Source organism: Mauremys mutica, unplaced genomic scaffold (genome assembly GCF_020497125.1).
Source record: "Mauremys mutica isolate MM-2020 ecotype Southern unplaced genomic scaffold, ASM2049712v1 Super-Scaffold_100467, whole genome shotgun sequence".
NCBI lineage: Eukaryota > Metazoa > Chordata > Testudines > Geoemydidae > Mauremys > Mauremys mutica.
This window is the reverse complement of record NW_025423346.1, coordinates 100,074-121,189: the sequence shown is the minus strand read 5'-3', so window position 1 is coordinate 121,189 and position 21,116 is coordinate 100,074. Positions and strand designations below refer to the sequence as shown.

At 56.3% G+C, this 21,116-nt stretch overlaps 1 protein-coding gene across 1 annotated transcript in view; it reads right to left on the bottom strand.

Moving 5' to 3' along the window:
• Positions 1 to 18,077, bottom strand: part of LOC123361326 (teneurin-3-like) — a gene marked incomplete at its 3' end in the record, with an annotated part of 39,942 nt that extends 21,865 nt beyond the window's left edge. Inside the window, exons 1-2 of the mRNA XM_045001368.1 lie at positions 17,982 to 18,077; positions 17,372 to 17,474 (exon numbers count right to left, since the gene is read on the bottom strand). Of these exons, the coding sequence (XP_044857303.1) occupies positions 17,372 to 17,474; positions 17,982 to 18,063 (185 nt within the window). The remainder of the gene's footprint in view (positions 1 to 17,371; positions 17,475 to 17,981) is intronic.
• Between the last annotated feature and the right edge of the window lie 3,039 nt (positions 18,078 to 21,116).

The following is a 21,116-nucleotide window of genomic DNA, read 5'->3' as shown; positions in this document are numbered from 1 at the left end:
CCAACTATATCATCTCAGTCAGGACTTTGTCAAGCTGGGCCCTAAAAACCTCTAAGGAAGGAGATTCCACCACCTCCCCAGGTAACCCATCCCAGTTCTTCACCACCCTACTAGTGAAATAGTGTTTCCTAATATCCAACCTAAACCTCCCCCACTGCAACTTGAGACCATTGCTCCTTGTTCTGTCATCTGCTACCACTGAGAACAGCCGAGCTCCATCCTCTTTGGAACCCCCTTTCAGGTAGTTGAAGGCTGCTATCAAATCCCCCCTCACTCTTCTCTTCTGCAGACTAAACAATCCCAGTTCCCTCAGCCTCTCCTCATAAGTCATGTGCCCCAGCCCCCTAATCATTTTTGTTGCCCTCCACTAGACTCTCTCCAGTTTGTCCACATCCTTTCTGTAGTGGAGGGCCCAAAACTGGACACAGTACTCCAGATGTGGCCGCACCAGTGCCCAATAGAGGGGAACAATCACTTCCCTTGATTTGCTGGCAATGCTCCTCTTAATGCAGCCCAATATGCCATTGGACTTCTTGGCAGCAAGGGCACACTACTGACTCATATCCAGCTTCTCGTCCACTGTAATCCCCAAGTCCTTTTCTGCAGAACTGCTGTTTAGCCAGTCAGTCCCCAGCTTATAGCAGTGCATGGGATTCTTCTGTGCTAAGTGCAGGACTCTGCACTTGTCCTTGTTGAACCTCATCAGATTTCTTTTGGCTCAATCCTCCAATTTATCTAGCTTACTCTGGACCCTAGATCTACACTCCAGCGTATCTACCTCTCCCTCCAGCTTAGTGTCATCTGCAAACTTGCTGAGGGTGCAATCCATCCCATCATCCAGATCATTAATAAACATGGTGAACAAAACTGGCCCCAGGACCAACCCCTGGGGCACTACGGTGACAAGACAAAGTGTCCGGTTTTCGACTGGAACACCAGCTCGAAAAGGGACCCTGGCGGTTCCAGTGAGCACCACCGACCTGGCCATTAAAAGTCCGGTCAGCGGTGCTGGGGCACTAAGGCAGGCTAGTCCCTGCCTGTCCTGGCATCACACTGTGCCCCAGAAGCGGCCAGCAGGTTTGGCTCCTAGGCGGGGGGGCCAAGGGGCTCTGCATGCTGCCCCCAACCCGAGGACCAGTGGGAGCTGGGGGAGCCAGTGCCTGTGAGTGAGAGCAGCATGGGGAGCTTCCTGGTCCCCCGGGCTAGGACCTGGACCTGCTGGCTGCTTCTGGGGTGCATGCAGCGTGGTGCCAGGACAGGCAGGCAGCCTGGCTTAGTCCCGCTGTGCCACTGACCGGGAGCTGCCCAAGGTAAGCTCCTGCCCCAGCCACAAGCCTATGCCCCAGCCCAGAGCCCCGCCTCAAAACCAAAACCCCCTCCTGCACCCCAAACTCCTCATCCCCGTCACCACCCCAGAGCCCTCACCCACCCTGCACCCCCAGCCCAGAGCCCCGCCTCAAAACCAAAACCCCCTCCTGCACCCCAAACTCCTCATCCCCGTCACCACCCCAGAGCCCTCACCCACCCTGCACCCCCAGCCCAGAGCCCCGCCTCAAAACCAAAGCCCCCTCCTGCACCCCAAACTCCTCATCCCCCTCACCACCCCAGAGCCCTCACCACCCTGCACCCCCAGCCCAGAGCCCCACCTCAAAACCAAAACCCCCTCCTGCACCCCAAACTCCTCATCCCCCTCACCACCCCAGAGCCCTCACCCACCCTGATCCCCAGCCCAGAGCCCCGTCTCAAAACCAAAACCCCTCCTGCACCCCAAACTCCTCATCCCCGTCACCACCCCAGAGCCCTCACCCACCCTGCACCCCCAGCCCAGAGCCCCGCCTCAAAACCAAAGCCCCTTCCTGCACCCCAAACTCCTCATCCCCGTCACCACCCCAGAGCCCTCACCCACCCTGCACCCCCAGCCCAGAGCCCCGCCTCAAAACCAAAGCCCCTCCTGCACCCCAAACTCCTCATCCCCCTCACCACCCCAGAGCCCTCACCCACCCTGCACCCCCAGCCCAGAGCCCCGCCTCAACACCATAGCCCCCTCCTGCACCCCAAACTCCTCATCCCCGTCACCACCCCAGAGCCCTCACCCACCCTGCACCCCCAGCCCAGAGCCCCGCCTCAAAACCAAAGCCCCTCCTGCACCCCAAACTCCTCATCCCCCTCACCACCCCAGAGCCCTCCCCACCCTGCACCCCCAGCCCAGAGCCCTGCCTCAAAACCAAAACCCCCTCCTGAACCCCAAACTCCTCATCCCTGTCACCATCCCAGAGCCCTCACCCACCCTGCACCCCCAGCCCAGAGCCCCGTCTCAAAACCAAAACCCCTCCTGCACCCCAAACTCCTCATCCCCCTCACCATCCCAGAGCCCTCACCCACCCTGCACCCCCAGCCCAGAGCCCCGCCTCAAAACCAAAGCCCCCTCCTGCACCCCAAACTCCTCATCCCCGTCACCACCCCAGAGCCCTCACCCACCCTGCACCCCCAGCCCAGAGCCCCGCCTCAAAACCAAAGCCCCTCCTGCACCCCAAACTCCTCATCCCCGTCACCACCCCAGAGCCCTCACCCACCCTGCACCCCCAGCCCAGAGCCCCATCTCAAAACCAAAGCCCCCTCCTGCACCCCAAACTCCTCATCCCCGTCACCACCCCAGAGCCCTCACCCACCCTGCTCCCCCATCCCAGAGCCCCGCCTCAAAACCAAAGCCCCCTCCTGCACCCCAAACTCCTCATCCCTGTCACCACCCTAGAGCCCTCACCCACCCTGTACCCCCAGCCCAGAGCCCCGTCTCAAAACCAAAACCCCTCCTGCACCCCAAACTCCTCATCTCCCTCACCACCCCAGAGCCCTCACCCACCCTGCACCCCCAGCCCTGAGCCCTGTCCCACTCCCTGAATCCTTCATCCCCAGCCCCACCCTGGAGCCTGCACCCCAACTCCAAGCCCCCTCCTGCCGCCATAACCCCTCATTTCGGGCCCCAGCCCAGAGCCTGCACCCCCAGCCAGAGCCCTCACCCCTCCCACACCCCAACTCCAAGCCCCCTCCTGCCGCCATAACCCCTCATTTCGGGCCCCAGCCCAGACCCCGCACCCCCAGTTAGAGCCCTCACCCCACAGACACCCGAACCCCCTGCTGCGGCCCAGTGAAAGTGAGCGAGGGTGGGGGAGGGCGAGCCACCAAGGGAGGAGGAATGTAGGGAGTGGGAGGCGGGGCCTTGGGGAAGGGGCGGGGCTAGGGTGTTTGGGGTTTGTGCAACTAGGAAGTTGGCGACGCTATGGGGCACTCCACTCGATACCGGCTGCCAACTAGCCATCGAGCCGTGGAGCACAACTCCCTGAGCCCAAGGATCTCGCCAGCTTTCTGTCCACCTTAGAGTCCACTCATCCAGCCCAGACTTCTGTAACTTGCCGGCAGGATACTGTGGGAGACTGTGTCTAAAGCTTTGCTAAAGGTTCATTCCTTCGTACCCGCCAAAGTGACATCATGTTTCAAAGGCTCAGCTGTTTACAACGACACGTATTATAGCCTAAGCAATGCTAGTAAGAGCGGCAAACATCCCATGTACCGCCACTGGCTGCAAGAAGGAACTGAGGGTGGGGGGAGCCAGCCGCACCCCCTATACTGTGCCATGCGGGCGCCACTCCAGAGGGGGCCGGAGCAGCTCCCCTGTGGATACTGCTGGTGGAAAAACGTCCCGCACCGGTGCATGTGGAGAGCACACACACAATGTGCAATGGACATGAGCAAGCACCCGAAAAAACTACCATTTACTAGTTCAAACCAGCAAGGGACCCATGCCCCATGCTGCAGAGGGAGGTGAAAAGCTCCAAGGGGGTCTGCCAATCTAAGCAGGGGGGAAATTCCTTCACAACCCCACGTATGGGTCAACACCATTTACATAATCAGATACTCAATACAAAGGTTAAAGGGAGATAGATGTACACTACAGAATAGCTCCCCAAGTGTACCTGTGTGACTCATCAGGTTTCTAGAAATACCAGTGATAGTCTCTCTGGTTTATGTTGCAAATGCTCAGCTGTGGACTCTACACTTAAGCAACAGTGTCTGTATGTGCGGATGGGAGGTGGGGGGAGAGAGGACCTTCTTTCCTACCCTCTATGATCAAAATGCATTCCAGGGATTTATGTGTTTCACAGCCGTTATTTGCATCTCTCAGTGACACCATTTTTTTACCATACCCTTAGAAAGCCATAAATATCCCCCACTGACTTGAGACAGAGTTGAACTGATGTTTCTGAGGTAAAAATTAGGCTTCATGGATCAATTTACTCTAGTGTCACTTCACCGACTGCAGTGGAATGACACCAGCGATGCATTTGGTCCCAGAGCCACTATCCACGAGTGTACAACTGAGGGCCAAATGCTGCAGTCCAGATGAGGAATGGATCCTGGTCACGCACAGGAAAAAAGGGTCACAGCTAAATCCTGCTCACTTGTGAGAAGTCCCAGGATTTGGCCCCTCTCTCTAAAAAAAAATCTCCCCCTGAACGATCATTTTATTATTGATTGTTTGAGCTGCACATTGGGAATTTTTGTCAGGATTCTTAAGAAAAAAAATGTTTTTTTGTGATATTATTCTCTGTAATGACCTGACATAAATTATTCATCTTAAACTGAAAAGGGAAGTGCCCTGATAGAACTGGCATCTGAGACTGAGACTGTCAGTTTTCTAATCAAAATCAAGTATCAGAGGGGGAGCCGTGTTAGTCTGGATCTGTGAAAGCAGCAGAGAGTCCTGTGGCACCTTATAGACTAACAGACGTATTGGAGCATGAGCTTGCGTGGGTGATGGAGGGGATGGAGAAGAAATAACTGGAGAAATTGGCTGGAAGAATTTCACAGAGCGTGTCAAACAAAGGGTCAAAGAAGTGTGAAAAATGAACCCTGGAATATGCAGCATTTAGCCAAGGCCACAGGTCACTCGTAGCAGCACACCTATGTACTAGTGATCTCTGTGGCCTGTATACAAAAAGCTTTGAAAATTCAAATAGTTTAAGGTGCTTCCTGTTAATAAGAACTACCACTGAGCTAAACTCTGAAAGAGATTAGATTGTAGACAGAGAGCTCATGGATATAGACAGCCACACACATCCAACCAGACCTCCCTTCACTCCTTAGAGACCAGTCTGTTCTTTCAGCTTTCCCGTTGCACGGGCCCTTCACATTCAGGGGAGGGAGCCGGGCACACACCCTATGGAGCCGTTTTCTGGGAAGGTGTGTACAGGACACAGCCATTCAGAATTTGGCTCTTGATGTCTGTATTCTAAAACTGACTTATTAATTCCTAGCCAGACAGACCCTCACCCTACACTATGCCACACCATCCATCCAACCCCAGCCCTTCCTACTGACACTACCAACCCCACACTGCGCCATGATGTCCAGCTTCCCCCCCACAACCTGCCCCACTCACCCACCATGGCTCCCCCGCTTACTAACAGGGTCCACTCCCCACCCCCCTCTTTCCACCTCAGTCTCAGCTGGTTAAACTGTACTGGGAGCTCCCTGCCATGGGCCAGCCTGTCCTCAAACCACCAGGTGTGATGGCAGAGGCCCCAGAGTCACGAGACCCCTTTCATCTCCGAAGGCTAGATGAGGAACGAGGGGGTGGGCAGGGGGTCTACAGGACAGAGGAGCTGGGGTAGATGTTGGGGGCGGGGGGATCCAGGTCAGTGGTTTTTACCCTATGGTACGTGGCTCCCTGGGGGTCTGCCGAGCACGTCTGAGATATCCACCGCGGTCTGCACCTCCATTTGAAATGCTTGGGGGGGGCCGCGAATGAAAAAGGTTGAAAACCACTGGGTTACAGGACAGGATGTTAGAGATCAATGCATGTGTTAGTAGGGGCAGAGGCAGGACTGGGGGCTGAGGACGTATTGGGGGGCTGAGGACTAAGCGAGGGATGGTGGGGGCTAGACAAGGGGAGCATGGGAGGTATTGTGGGATGGTGGGGGCTAGAAGAGGAGTGGGAGGGATTTGGGGGACTAGAAGAGGGGGGAGGATGGGAGGGATTTGGAGGAGGGGAGCTAGAAGAGGAAGGGGTGGAGGGTATTTGGAGGGTGAGGCTAGACAAGGGGGGAATTTGGGGGGCAGGGCCTAAGAAGGAGGGGGTGGGAGGTATTTGGGGGCAGGAGCTAGAAGATGGGGGAGAAATTGTGGGGAGAGGAGCTAGAAGACAAGGAGGATGGGAGGTATTCGGGGAGAGGGGTCTAGATGAGGAGGGGGAGCTATTGGGGGCAAGGGGCAAGAAGAGGGGCCAAGATGGGAGATATCTGGGGGGCAGGGGGTAGAAGAGGAAGAGGGTGGAAGGTGTTTGCGGGGAGGGGCTGGAAGGGTGGGAGGTATTTGGGGCTGGGAGGCTAGAAGAGGAAGGCAGGGGCTAGAAGGGAGACACGGGGGCTAGGAGGGGTGGGAGGTATTTGGGGGTAGGGTAAAAGAGGGGAAATGGGAGATATTTGGGGGCAGGGTAGAAAAGGGAGGAGGTATTTGGGGGCAAGGGTAGAAGGGGGGTGGGAGGCATTTGGGGAGGGGGCAGGGGCTATTGGGGGGTGGTGTGTAGAGGGGGGTATTGGGGGCGGGGGCTAGACGAGCTGGTGGGAGATATTTGGGGAGGAGGCAGGGGGTAAAAGGGGGTGGGAGGCATTTGGGGAGGGGGCGGGGGCTATTTGGGGAGGGTGTAGAAGGGAGGTTGGGAGGCATTTGGGGAGGGGGCGGGGGCTATTTGGGGAGGGTGTAGAAGGGAGGTTGGGAGGCATTTGGGGAGGGGGCGGGGCTATTTGGGGAGAGGTAGAAGGGGGAGGGAGGCATTTGCAGAGGGGGGGCGGGGGGTGTTTGGGGGTGGGTGTAGAAGGGGGGAGGGAGGTGTTTTCAGAGGGGGGTGGGGGGTGTTTGGGGGTGGGGTGTAGAAGGGGGAGGGAGGCGTTTGCAGAGGGGGGCGGGGGGTGTTTGGGGGTGGGGTGTAGAAGGGGGAGGGAGGCGTTTGCAGAGGGGGGGCGGGGGGGTTTTGGGGTGGGTGTAGAAGGGGGGAGGGAGGCATTTGGGGAGGGGGCGGGGGTATTTGGGGGTGGGGTGTAGAAGGGGGGAGGGAGGCATTTGAGGTGGGGGCAGGGGGTGTTTGGGGAGAGGTAGAAGGGGGAGGGAGGCGTTTGCAGAGGGGGGCGGGGGTGTTTGGGGGTGGGGTGTAGAAGGGGGGGTAGGAGGCATTTGCAGAGGGGGGGCGGGGGTGTTTGGGAAGTAGAAGAGGGGGGAGGGAGGCATTTGGGGAGGGGCGGGGGTGTTTGGGGGTGGGGTATAGAAGGGGGGAGGGAGGCATTTGAGGTGGGGGCGGGGGGTGTTTGGGGAGAGGTAGAAGGGGGAGGGAGGCGTTTGCAGAGGGGGGCGGGGGTGTTTGGGTGTGGGCTGTAGAAGGGGGGGTAGGAGGCATTTGCAGAGGGGGGGCGGGGGGTGTTTGGGAAGTAGAAGAGGGGGGAGGGAGGCATTTGAGGTGGGGGCGGGGGTATTTGGGGGTGGGGTGTAGAAGGGGGGAGGGAGGCGTTTGCAGAGGGGGGGCGGGGGGTGTTTGGGAAGTAGAAGAGGTGGGAGGGAGGCATTTGAGGTGGGGGCGGGGGGATTTGGGGGTGGGGTGTAGAAGGGGGGAGGGAGGCGTTTGCAGAGGGGGGCGGGGGGTGTTTGGGGGTGGGGGGTGTAGAAGGGGGGATTGGGAGGCATTTGGGGAGGGGGCGGGGGTAGAAGAGGGGGAGCTCGGGGGCTATTTGGGGAGCTCAGGGCCCCCCCCCCCGCCCCCTTTACCCGCTCGCGCTCCGGGCTGCGCCACGTGCTGCTCAAGAGCCGCCACGCGAACGCCTCAGGGCCACGTGACGCCGCCCGCGAAGCTCCGCCCCTCCCGACACGGCCAATAGGAAGCGGAGACAGAGCCCTGACCAATCGGAGCGCAAGTAAAATCCCCCCCCCCGCGTGTTAGAGTGCGAGGGTGGGGGCTGCCTGCAGTGTCCAGCCCCCCCCCCCCCGAGGGATACAGCGGGGGGGGGGCAGCCACACCGGGTCCGGGGGCACTTTGCGCAGCCGCTGCTGTGATGAGCTGGCGAGTCTCAGCCTTGAGGGCCAGGTGCCCCTGCTGCCACCCCCCTCCCAGCCCCCCAGCTTGTCTAGGGGGCGCCTCCCTTTACCCCCCCCCCCCCGCCTCCCTTAGAACCACGTTGTGCCCCGGAGGCCTGGGGCCGCGGAGCCGCTGGCAGTGGTTCTGTAGGGGGCCCCTCGCACCAGCCTCAGTCCATCCTTCCTGGGGACGGGGACCCTGATTTCCAGCCTTCCCTGGGGGAGCCTCCCCGAATGGGCTCTCTGCTGCGGAGCCCCAAGCCCCTCCCACTCCCCACCAGCGGGGGGATGGGAGTGGGGTAAATGCCCCTGACGCAGTCACATCCCCCCCCCCCCCGCCGGCTGCATGCTGGGAATCCAGGCTGGGAGGCAGGGGGGGGGGCTGCCGGCCGTGGGGTGCCCTGCAGCCTGGTGCCATTCACAAGGAGAACCGCGACGGCCTGACACCCCAACCCCTGTACGAGCTCCCGCCCTGCCCCCCCCCCATGCCTACTGCCTCTTGAGCAGCCCTCCCTGCGGTGTCCCCAGTACCTCCCCCCGGCTGTGTCCCCTCCCCTGCAGCTTCCCAGCCCCCCAGCTCCCGCCCCGTGACATCCCCCCTCTCTACACTGTCTCCCTGCAGCTTGCCCCATTCCCTCCCTGATCCCAGCTTCACCCCCTGACATCTCTCCAACCCCACCTCCCCCCATCACGGCCCTCGGCCCCCTCTAGTGCCCTGGCCCCTGTTCCCCGTGGGGGGCTTGAGAGGCCCTCACTCCCCGGCCGCTCCACTCCGCAGAACGGGAAGCTGCTGGTGTTCAGGAAGGTGGGCCTGGGCTGGGCCAGCTGCTTGGGCAGGTCCTGGTGAAAGAGAGAAGAGCAGGCAAGGCTGAGAGGCCCCTCCCTTGTCCCGGGGGGGGGGGACAGGGGGTCCCACAATTTGGCCCAGTGTCACCCTCCCACATACAGAGGAGACATCAGCTCCCAGCAGCCGTGCTCCATCTCCAGCCCCGCAGGGATGAGACCACAATCCACAAGTGCCCCCCACCCCACCACCGCCATCAGCAGTCAAGCCAGGGAATCACCCCCTTCTCCCCTGCGAGGGCTGCAGGACTCCCTGCCCCCTGCAACACCAGCCTCCTCGCCATGTACCCCAGAGTGGGGTCGGATAAGGGTGGATTTATTCTTTCCATTCCTCAGATCTAGCCCTCAGTCCTGGTCTGCCCATACGTGATCCAGGGTCTGGAGCAGTTGGCTGCTTACCCAGGGCTACCAAGGAGCCGCCAGGAGAAGGGACTAGATTCTCCAAGGCTCTGCATCCATTCACACTGGTACCCGTCTCACACATGGGGAAACTGAGGCACCAGGGAGGGCGATATGGGCTGCGCCAGGTCAGATTGGGAGTCTGTGGGAGAGCCAGGAATAGAACCCAGGAGTCCTGGCTCCGTGGGCAGCTTGGGACTCCTCCATTTGGGGAGGCTGGGCGCTCCCGGACTGTGGCCCTGCCCCAAGGCTCGCTCCCGCTCAGCATCCCCTGGGCCCTTATACCCACCACCCATGCCTGGCTCCCAGCCTCCCCTGCTCTAACCGCTAGACCCAGCAGGGATGGAACAATCTTTATAGTGGGAGGTGCTGAGAGCCAGTGAACAAAACTGTAAAGCCCGTACAGGATGGAAACCACTTCAAGCCAGGGGGTGCACCACGACTGGCCCTCACTCCCTTCCCAGAGCTAGCGGTGGGACCCGGATACCCTGGCTCCCAACCCCCACGCTAACCACTAGACACCACTGCCCTCCCAGAGCTGGGGATAAGAACCAGGAGTCCTGGCTCCCAGCCCGGCTGTGGGTGGAGCAGGACGTACTGGCCATGGGCTCAGCTGGGCATCGCTTACCATCAGGTTGGAGGGGACGAGTCATGGGTGGCGCGTACCATGGGCTGGGGCAGGCTGTGTCTCCCCAAACAGCCCAGTGTAGCCCTGCCCATGCTCTGCCCAGAAGGCCCCCTCCTGCTCGCCCTTCCCCCTTGGCCCCAGCCCAGGCCAGCTGGCTGCTCCTCCTCAGGGCAGCGTGCTGGGGCTGGGACTAGGGTGGCCATGGCCAGCCTGTGGCCGGGACTTGAGGAGGCTGGGGGGCACCTGGGGATGCCCACCAAGTGCTTGCGAAGGAAGGGCTGGGGTGGGGGCTGTGTGCTGCCTGCCCGGCACTCGGGAGCTGGGGCGGCCGTGCACTGTCTGACCACCCAGCGTTTGGGGACTGGGGGTCACGGGTGGAGCGGGGGCATGTGTCCCCCACCAAGCATGCTAGGGGAAACCACAGGGGGGCGCTCTGGGCTCCGATGGGGGAAGGGGGCCAGGAGGGGCAGGGCCGGCTGGGGGGATTGGATGCTCCATAAAGCAACCAATGGATCAGATCAATGGGCCAATCTAACCTGTATCGCCCCCCCCCCAAACATCAGATTAATTGGGCCATCTAGCCTAGTATCCCTCTCCCCACAAGAATATCAATGGGCCCATTTAGCCTGGAATACCCCACCCTACATGAGCTCAATGGGCCCATCTAACCTTGTTATCCCCACCTCATATCAGAGCAATGGGCCCATCTAATCTGATATCCCCCACCCCACAACAATATCAATGGGCCCATCTAGCCTGGTATCCCCCACTCCCCATCAAATCAACGGGCCTATCTAGCCTGGTATCTCCCTCCCCACATCGGATCAATGGGTCCATCTAGCCTGGTATCCCCCTCTCAAACATTAGATCAATGTGGTCTGTGGGATGCACCCTTAAACAGCTGAAGTTGGTTAACATAATCAAGTTTTTGCTCGTTTGTTTTACATGTATCTTGTTTTAAGTAACCCACATGTAATACACAGATTAACTTAGTTCGTCCCCAGTGTAATAGGGACCAAGTCTTCTATAACACAAGCTCTGCGTCTGGTCTGGTTTTTCCAGGTCTTTAGCACACATATGCCTGCTTTCGATCCTTTCGCAGTTGTTGCGCAGACAGTCCTTTTTGCGGAATTCATGCAAGTGCATTACTAACTATTGTAGAAGAAACGTAGTGCTTGACTGCTAAGAAGCACTGCAAGTCTGTAATGTTATATCCTTGGGGGGCAGCCGGTTTAGGAAGAAATCACTTGAGGCCAGACAGCAGACAGCTAACAAAACCACCATTTTATTTACAGACACAGAGAGCTCACTCAGCCGGCTGAAGCTGGCTGAGCTAACCCATAATAATCTAACTCAGTTGCCATAGCAACAAAAACCATGACAACCAAATACACAACATGTAAGAAAGCATATTGCTCTCCCCAGCTGAGCTCTCTCTTTCAGTAACAGAAGGGGCTGTGTCTGAGGCTGGGAGCCCAGTGCGGAGGCTGCTCCAGCATGGCCGGCAGCAGGGCAGTGCAGTGGGACCGGGGGTAGCATGGGGAGTGGGTGGCCCCTGTATAGAGAGGAAGTGTGGGCTGGAAGCATGGTCAAGATGGACACTGTCCTGATGGGAGAAGCAGGGGCCTATCTGCCTGGTTTGCCCTCTGCCCTGAGTCCCTGAGCTCCCCCACAGACCTGAGAGGGGGCTGCCCAAGGCTGTAGTGGGCCAGGGTGGACAAGTATCCCAGACAGTGAAAAGAGGAGCAGCCTCTCCTGCAGGGTCGGTGAAACTGAGGCAGGGAGTGGCTGGGCCCAGGGAGCTGAAAGAGGAGCTTGGGGCCTAGCTCTGGTGCAGATCTTGCAGCCCAGGCTACGCCCTGAGTGTGAGGGGACAGTCGCAGCTTGGGGTGGCTGGATCTGGTGGTTCAGATCTGGGGTCTGAGGTTGGAGGAATGGCTGGAGTTAGGGATCAGAAGTCTGTTTGGGTTTGGGGTGCAGGAGTGGAGCTGCGTCTTTGGGATGTATCGCATGTGGGGTAAAGAACTGGGTATTTGGGGACAGTCTTACTGTTGGGAGGGGTCTGTCCAGCTGTGGCACTGGGAGTCGGAGGTGGAGTAGTTGAGGGAATGGTTTGATATTGACATTTTAGGCTGCGGGTAGGAGCTGGGGTTTGGGCTGCACTCCTGGCATTGCACCAGAGGGTCTTGTGTTTTTGTCTGAAAACCTGCTCCTCCTTTCACCTTTCCCTTTCAGATCTTCCTCGCTCAGCTTGTACACCTGGAAAAACAATCTGAGTCCCAGGAATTCCACTTGGGTGTCTGCAGGGCAAGGTGGGCCCTGAAATCCAGCAGCTGGGAGGCCACTTGCCGTGGTTTGTAGCCTCCCTCCCCTGCCTTCTTCTAGGAGGCAGCAGAGAGCACCTGACACTGCTGCAACGGGAGAGCGAAGCCGCCCAGGCCGAGGAGGAACGGCAAGGCAAGGAGTTGGTGATAGATGCCTGGAGTCCCTGTCTGTCAGGTTTGCCTGCGGTCACAGTGCCTGAGTGACATGGTAAACCCACGGCTCGTTCTGCCAGCCGCAGTGTGGAAACCAGCCGCCGTGGAGCCCACGCAGAGTGCAGGGTCAGGCACGTGCAGGTAACACGATGGCCTTAAGGTGCAAAAGGCTGCTGTGAGGGAGAATGTCAGTCTGCCTACTGGCCCAGAAAGACCCTGCCTAAAGGCTGGGTAGATAGATCCATGGCCCAGTTCCTTTCTAGCACCTTGGGGAGAAAGGAGAGAAGATGTGGGCTGGAGAGATGAGGATTTTGGCTCAGGCCCAGTTGATGAGAAAAGCCCCTCCTGTAAGCAATGTCCAGCTTCCCCCGCCCTGATTCCTCCTCCGTCCTGGCCTAAATGAACTTCCTATCACCAACAGAAAGAGATCCTGTCCTCTAGTAAAGAGGTCCCCACTTCTTGGAGGCACATTTATGGTTCTCTGCCATTTCCAAGCCACCCTCTTCCTGTCATGGCAGAAACAGACGAAAGACAAGAGGCAGGAGATCATCTGGGAGTGGGAAGAGCTGCCTGGGTTCGTGGCAGGATTGGGGCTGGAGAAGTTCCTGCTGGAAGAGCTAGCCAGAGCCAGAGCCACTGTGAAGAGAAGGGATGAGGGTGACTCCAAACTCTCCTGGGAGATTTCCCTGTCCAACGAGAGGGGTGGAGAGAAGGGGCAGGAGCCACTGACCCAATCCCTGAGGGTCAGACTGTTTTATTACCATGATAATATGCAGCATTTCTATGGGAGCTTCTAAGCCCTAGTCCCCAAAGCATTTCACAAGGTGGGCTCAGTGGCATTATCCCTATGTTACAAAGGGGGAAAGCAAAGTTACTATCACTCACTCAGCATGACAGTCCTTGTTGTCCAGTCAGGCAGCCAGATTGGACTCCATGGGGAAGGAATGTCCTCATTTCCTCATGATACTTCGGTGCCAAGTGGTAAAGGACAATTGTTTCCAATCTAATCCTGGCATCCTTTGGGGCTGAAAGCAATACTACTGAAGCAGGGAGCGGTGTTCTATGAACAACTTGATGTAGGCCATAGCTCTTCATAGCTTTCTTCTCTGGGGTGAAACCCAACAGCTGGGTGCCTGCTATTTCGATTGGAGTTCTTGCCAAATCCTTCACCGTGCTAAAAGTACACTTCCCTGGAGTAGAATCATGTAGCAAACCACCCAAAATCTCAGCAGCGCTAGGCAGGAATAGCGTCTGCAAACATGGCCAGTTTACTCCTTTAAACTGGTGGCACAGGTGCCAGTTAGGAACCAGACCTAAGCCTAGGTCACAGTCTCCGTTAGCTACCTGAGATGGGGGTTCTAAGCAAAAATAGTTATTTATTTTCCTGCAGCTCTCTCAGCTTCAACACTGGTTGTATTTCACACACCTTTGCAGTTCCTGCTGAGGGGTGACCGTGACATCACCAAAACCGCCCTTTTCTTCCCTCCACGTTGCCATAGTTAGGGACAGCATTTCCCAAACCACCGGATTAGCTCGGAGATGACTTGGGGAATAACCTCCTGTAGAGCTGAGACATACCAGGCTACAATCCAGACTAATGAGCAGCTCTATTACCCCTGCTCTGAAATCCTGGGTGCCTTACGATGCCTTGCTGAAGTAACTTCCACCTGGGCCACTCCCAAAGAGCCTTCCAGCAGGCAAGCCACACCCTGAGTCTCTGAGTGTAACTGCAGCCCACCAGCCACACTGGGGTTACACTCTGTCTCTCCCCAGCCCTGGTTCTACTACACGGTGACCCCCCAATACAGCCCCAGTCCCAGACATGCAGCTCCTGGACAGTACAGAATCTCTGAAGGCCAATAAACCTTTAGGAGAATAATATGTACGATTATTTCAAATAGTTATTCAGAAACATCAGTTTAAACACACTGGCTTAGAAAGTGTTAGAGAGATTTTATATGCGTACAGGCATAACATAAACAAGGCATAACAATCATAATTGGCTACAAGAAAAATAAAGATAAAATGCTTACTAATGCATACTTAAGAAATTATCTTGATTTCAAAGCAATTTTTTCTAAACACATGCTTCAGTAGTCTTCCTGACCCAACTCCCTAGGGCAGGACCTCTCCATAAAAGTTACACAGTTGTGTCATTTTGTCTTCTCAGGTGTGGAGAATGCAATAGGCAGGAAGAGATGTGTTTTGTGGGTGTCTGTCCCTTCTGTCCCTGGGGGAACCTGGTGACTAACAATTGCTTTGCAGTGGGAAGAAAAGCTTAAATGTGATGCCCCAAATTCGTTTGGGCTACAGAACAGTGACAGAGGTCATGTCAGGTCTTGAGGAAATCTGCTAAATTAACCTGCCTGCTATATAGGGGCTATTTTCTTTAATTTTAAAAATAGTTATAATTTTCCATCAAGACAGCTAATACAAGTTAGCTAACTCCATGGAACAGCCTAGTGGAATCAAGACCCAGATAGATTTAATGTCCTCCCTCCATCACTCCTCAGCTGCAGGGAGAGGGGTCACTGCACACCCAACTTACATGCATCTGGAACTCCCATACCGAGACACCCCCACCAAGCCTCACCCTGCACACCCAGAACCCCCCTGGCCCTCCATACCCAAACCCCATCCCATTGAACCTCAACCCCTGCATCTGGAGCTCCCCTGCCACCAGACCCCAACCCCTGCATCCAGAACACCCCCCCTGAGCTCCCTGCACCACTGAGTCCCCACATCCACACCCCCATCCCACTGACCCCAACTAACTGCACCCATAACCCCACCAAGCCCCACTTCCCCAGCACCCAGACCTCCCTCCTGAGACTCCCACACCCAGTCCCCTCCACTGAGCCCCAACCACTTTCATCTGGAAGCACTGGCAGAGTCCCATTACTGGAATCCCCACAACAAGTCTCTGTGCATCCAGATCCCCCCCCACATCTACACCCCCCCACTGAGCTGCCTGCACCCAGATTGTCCCACACAGAATCCTCTCACCCCACACCTGGATCCCCTCACACTGAGCCCTCCACACTTGGTTCCTCCTGGTTGAGCCTGCCTGCCCCACACCTGGTGGGCCCCAGGGTGTTTCTGGGGCAGGCCTTGTGCTGTGTCAGGGTTGGGTGCAGCCTCCTCACTGATTCCATGTCCCAGGGGTGGAGGGTGGGGAGGCTGCAGGCAGGGCCGGCTCTAGCTTTTTTGCCGCCCCAAGCAAAAAAAAAAAAAGGCGGCGGCCGGACTACCGAAGCAAAAAAAAAATAAAAAAACAAACCCCAGAAAAAACGGCAGCCACAGGGAGCTCGTGGAGGTCGGTGAAGGGCAGCACCTGCCCGCTCCCTCCGCCCGTGGGCAGCCAGGCGCTGTAGCCCACTCACAGCCGGGCGAGAGGGGCTCCCCCCTGGCCTTGGGGTGCCTCTCCCGGCCGGGCAGGCTCCGAGAGGGCCGACACAGGCAGCACTGGCTGGGGTCTGTGACCTCTGCTCGGGGCCGGCATTGCAGCGGGGCTCGGCACAGTGCAAACGGCACCGGGATCAGTGGGGCCTGCCCCTCCGCTGCCGGCCGGGGCGCCGCAGAACCCTCCCTCCAGTTCCCGCCGGGCTGCCACAGAACCATCCCTGGCACTGCTGCCGGCCGGGCCGCTGCAGAACCCTCCCTCCAGTTCCCGCCGGGCCGCTGCAGAACCCTCCCTCCAGTTCCCGCCGGGCTGCCACAGAACCATCCCTGGCACCGCTGCCGGCCGGGCCGCCACAGAACCCTCCCTCCAGTTCCCGCCGGGCTGCCACAGAACCATCCCTGGCACCGCTGCCAGCCGGGCCGCCGCAGAACCCTCCCTCCTTCCGGTGCCCAGGGCCTGCAGGAGGTGGTGGCTCAGCCGCTCTTTTAAAGGCGGCTCGTCCAGGCTGGGCTCAGAGCAGCACGGGAGATGGAGGCCGGTGCAGGCAGCGGGGAGTGGCGCATCCCGGGGAGCCCAGCAGCATGAGTGGCGGGGATCACTAGTTCTTGCCCCGGGCCAGGGTCCGTGTCCCTGCAGGGCTGGGCTGGCTGCCCCAAGATTGGCCGGAATGCCGCCCCTTTCAATGTGCCACCCCAGGCACGTGCTTTCTTGTCTGGTGCCTGGAGCCGGTCCTGGCTGCAGGGTGATCTCCCACCTGTGTAAAGCCAGTGGCTTGTGCTCCCCCCTGCCAGGCTGGAGCCTGCCCTGTGTGGATTCTCTGATGGCTAAGAAGCTGTGAGGGCCTACTGAACTTTTCCCCACACTCAACACACATGTTATTTCTCTCTCCCATGGGGATTCTCGGCTGGGTCGTGGTTTCCTTGAAGCCTCTCTGAGTTCCCCTACAATTAACAGATTTTCCACCTTTCTGTGTTGGCTGGATTCCCTGCTGAGTCTCTGGCCTCTGTTGACTCTCACAGGCTTTTCCTGCTCACATTTCCTGGACACGCCCCCTTTGTGTCTTTACAATAATGTCCCATGTGATTTGACTTGCTCATCATCTTCCTGCTGAGGCTTCTGCTCCAAGGTCTCACTCACCCTCCCATCACCCGCTGGGACACAGAGAAAAAAAGTCAGAAACAGGAATGGAAAAGCAGAGAACAAATGAAAAGAACAGCTGGAGATGAAGACAAATGAGGGACTGAATTTCCCCAAACTCTTCCTCAAAGGGGAGGAGGGGATCAATTCTACATCCAGTGCCCTCTAAACACTCAGGGAGAAGGAAGTTCAGGGAGGAAGCTACTGCCAGGAGACAGTCAGGATAGGTAGGAAGCCAAGAGCAATATCTGCCCTGAGGATATGACTGTTGCTGCAGACAAGCCTGAACCAAGAGAGTTCACAAGGTCTTTGTTGGGAATCCCAGCTGTTTCCTTCTGGTGCTGAGTTAATTTCATGATTCCTCACCTGTGTAGATGTCTCTCGGGCTCTCTCTTTCCTCTGAGCCCTGGAGATCTGGGGATAACAGCTCTGCCCAGCTGGGAGATATCAGGTTTGGAAACTGGAAACCCTGCCCACAGAAAAGAAGACAAGTGAGATCAGGTGAATTCATTTGTCACACACAAAAGAAGTTCTGTTATTTTAACCCCTTCTCATTTGAAAGCAGGAAAATCCTGGGGCCAGCTCCCCAGCTGCTCAAGGGTGCAGGAAACTCCTCTGAGGGATTTAACTTTGCCCAAGTCTACTGGGAACACTCACAATCCAAGGGGTTCCTAAAACCCAGAGCAGCTCACTGCATGTCCCAGAAAGGGAAGACTCAAGCCAGAGAGGATGGCCTCCAGGAACTGCTCCTTACTGAGAGAGAGAGGCCCAGAGACACCAGAGGAGTGGGAAAGGCACAAGGCCTGACAGCTGATGGGGGACACTCCTTTGTCTTTCCTTGCCCATATGTTTACATTCAATTTCTCAGATTAGAAGCTGATTTGGGCAGAGATTTTACTACAACCTAATCAAGGCTTTTAGGGTGCTACTGCAATACCAATCATTAATGAGAGTAGGTTTTGTAATCTGGACTGACCAGGATCTTGTGCACAGTGGACTGCTATGAAGCCAATTATAGCGTTATCATTATCACAGTGTGCTGTGCCAGTCCCAGGCATCCCAAAATCACTAATCTAGCCCCACCCCCATCATGAGATTCTTTTTAAAACAATAAACTCTGGGAAGAGGCTGCAAGAGACCTGAGGTGAGAGTGGCTCTGGTGGGATGAAGGAGGCAGGATGGAGTTGGAGGGGCGGGGCTGCGAGAGGAGGTGGGGCCTAGGCCGGTGTCAGAACTTTAAGTGGGGGCCTAGGAAGAGTAGGGCAAAGGGGGCGTTGAAGTCTGGGAGGGAACCGGGTGGCACTGCAGGGACAGTACTGAGTGGTATGCAGGGGGCATGGCAGTTGATTGGGCTGTGGGGGCCATATGGAAATGTGGGACAAATGGGCAAGAGCTGGGTGGGGCCTGATGGGAAGAAATGAAGTGGAGAGGAGGAGCCATGGTGTGATGACCCACAAGTGGCCAGCAGAACAGAGCTCCTCCTCTCTGCTGCACTTTCTGCCAGTTTTTCTCCTCTCCCCTTCACATCTCTGCTCACTCCCCCCTCGTTCACCATCCCTGTTTGCCATCCAGGTGCCCCCCTCCCCCAAACACACATACAGCCCTTTGTCCCTTGCTGTGTCTCCCAGCACGGTTGCTTATTCCACCTTGGCTCCCCGCAGTGCTGCTGCATTGTGACCGGGGGAAACCAAGAGTGATGGTGGGGGAGGATGTGGAGAGGGAGTGAGGGGTGCGTGTGGAGAGGGGGGGAATGTTTTGGGTGGAGAGGCTTGCTGGGAAGAACGAGGGGCGAACAGATGGTGCCTTGGGGGTCTAGGCAGCGCGCTTGTCGGCGCTCGAAGGGCTCTTCATCCTCTGCTGCCTTGACTCCCGAGTGCATTGCGCTGGCAGTACTGTGGGGAACCCCGGTACATCACTGCCTCTGCACAGAAGCACTTGGCTCCTCTGGCTCTGCGCAGCATGGTGGGACAGAAAGCAGAGGATGGGCTTCCCCTTTTCCTTCCCACCTAAGTCTCCCTGCTCAGTGTCAGATCCCTGCACCCCAGCTCACCCCCATAAATCTCCACACCCCCCATGCACCCCAAAGCTTCCTTCACTGGCCCTGCCCCCTGCCCCCCTCGCTGCCACACATGGGCTTCTCCAGAGCCCACCCCCATGTTCCCTGCCTTCCCACGGGCTGTGTGAGGAGGAGAGCTAGTGAGTCAGGGAGCGAGGCTAGCAGCAGCCCAGAAAACAGAAGCAGTTGAAAGAACTTGTCCCAGTGTTGACAGCGCTGCAGCATTTAAAGCGTAGACATATCTTGACTCAAAGAGGGAGGGAACAAAGAGATGCACCCACACATCACCAAAGCTCAAATGCTTCCAGAGTGCCAAAACTCAGTGTCCCCTACACTGTCCCACATTCTGAAAGCTCCAACTGGCCCCTCCTCCACTGTGGAAACCTCTAATTTCCCCCTCTGCCAACATCAGCTATACAATTAGGTTTTTGCCATACAAATATCTGCAGCACGTTGAAAATGTAGGGGCAGTGTAAATTCATTCAACACCACACACTACACATTGTATTAGTCAGTCAGATATCTCCATTTTTAGACTTACCAAAAGGTGCCATAGACGCTTGAGTTTGTGACACCAGAGAATCACAGAAACCAGGGACACTTGCAACATAATTTAGATCTAGTTGCTAGAGAGTACGTGGGCTTTTCACATGCAACTGCAATGTGGTTCTTTTCAAAACTAGAATAGGATTATTTAAGCAGTCGGCCTGGGCATTTTGACGTTAACCCTTTGGAAACAATGGCTAGATGATATAAACACTCAATGACTTTCTCCTCTTATTCTGGTCCCCACTCTGGTTTCTCTGACTCCCTTCTGATCTCGGCTTCCCTTTAACACTTTCATATTCACTACATGAGATTTGCACAGCACTTTATCCACATACAAACTCTATCATTCCTAAGTATTGGTGATATGTTTCTTAGAGACAGACGTACCTCATCCTACCTTCAATCTTATGTCCCCCATCATAACTCTTTCCTTCTGCTTCTATGCTCCATGACCACCTCACCCTCCAAACCCTTTGGTCGTCTCCATATCCTGTAGTGTTTTGTGCAACTTCAAGGCTCTACACTCTTTTCTCCAGTTCTTCACCCCATAGGTGCATTCAATAATTGTTGTGACAACCCAAAGTTCCTGTGAACCTCCCTTCCTGGCTTCCTAGAGGAAAACATACCATTTTAATCACTCCCTAGTTTATCTTTCCATAAACTAATCTTTCTTCTCTGATGAGTGCACTTTACATGACAGTTCTTACCATAAAGTACTTCGGTGTCAGTGGCACTTCCAGTTTTCTGCTCTAAAATAAACCACGTTGCACACCACATTATTGGATTCTCAGCCTGTGGTCCATGGACCATTGCTATTGTATGGAGAGTTGGTTGGTCACATGGTGCTGGCCTTTCCTAGTCTCTAGATATTAGATCAAATTAGAAACAGCTAAACAGCCAGCCAAATACATTCTTAATATTACACTTCCACATTACACAGGGATGTCAGGCAGTTATGAATGGGAAGTGGAGGGGATCCACATGCCAGTGACTGGGAAAGGAGGTGTGCATGAGGCACTCTCTGTCAAGTTATGGTCCACACAAAGACCTCAACTGAGGACCCCTGACTCATAGGGTGTCACTAATGTAATATATTGTACCCAGCAGTTCCCAGGATCTGTTAGGAAAATTTTCTCTTCATTAGCATGCAGGAGTGCCCTAGTGCAAATCACTACCAAAGCTAGTAGATGTCATTGTCCTTTGTTAATGTTTGTAAACTCTCCGAAGATATAAGGCACTTTCTAAATGCTAAGTGTTGTTATGTTATTGCTGGCAGACACACAAACCACTGACATTGGAGCCTTCCAGGGGGTTTCTCTACAGCCGGGAATTCGTAGTAGATTGAATGCTAAGAATAAAGCTTTTAGTATGAAATAAGACTTACGTGTCTCTCACATCAGTAGCGCCTCCCCTTTCTGAATCCTTTCTAGAAGAACTGACAGAATAGGCACTCTGCTACCTTTCCCCCACAGTATCTTCCTGATAATCAGGGATTATAATGTACTT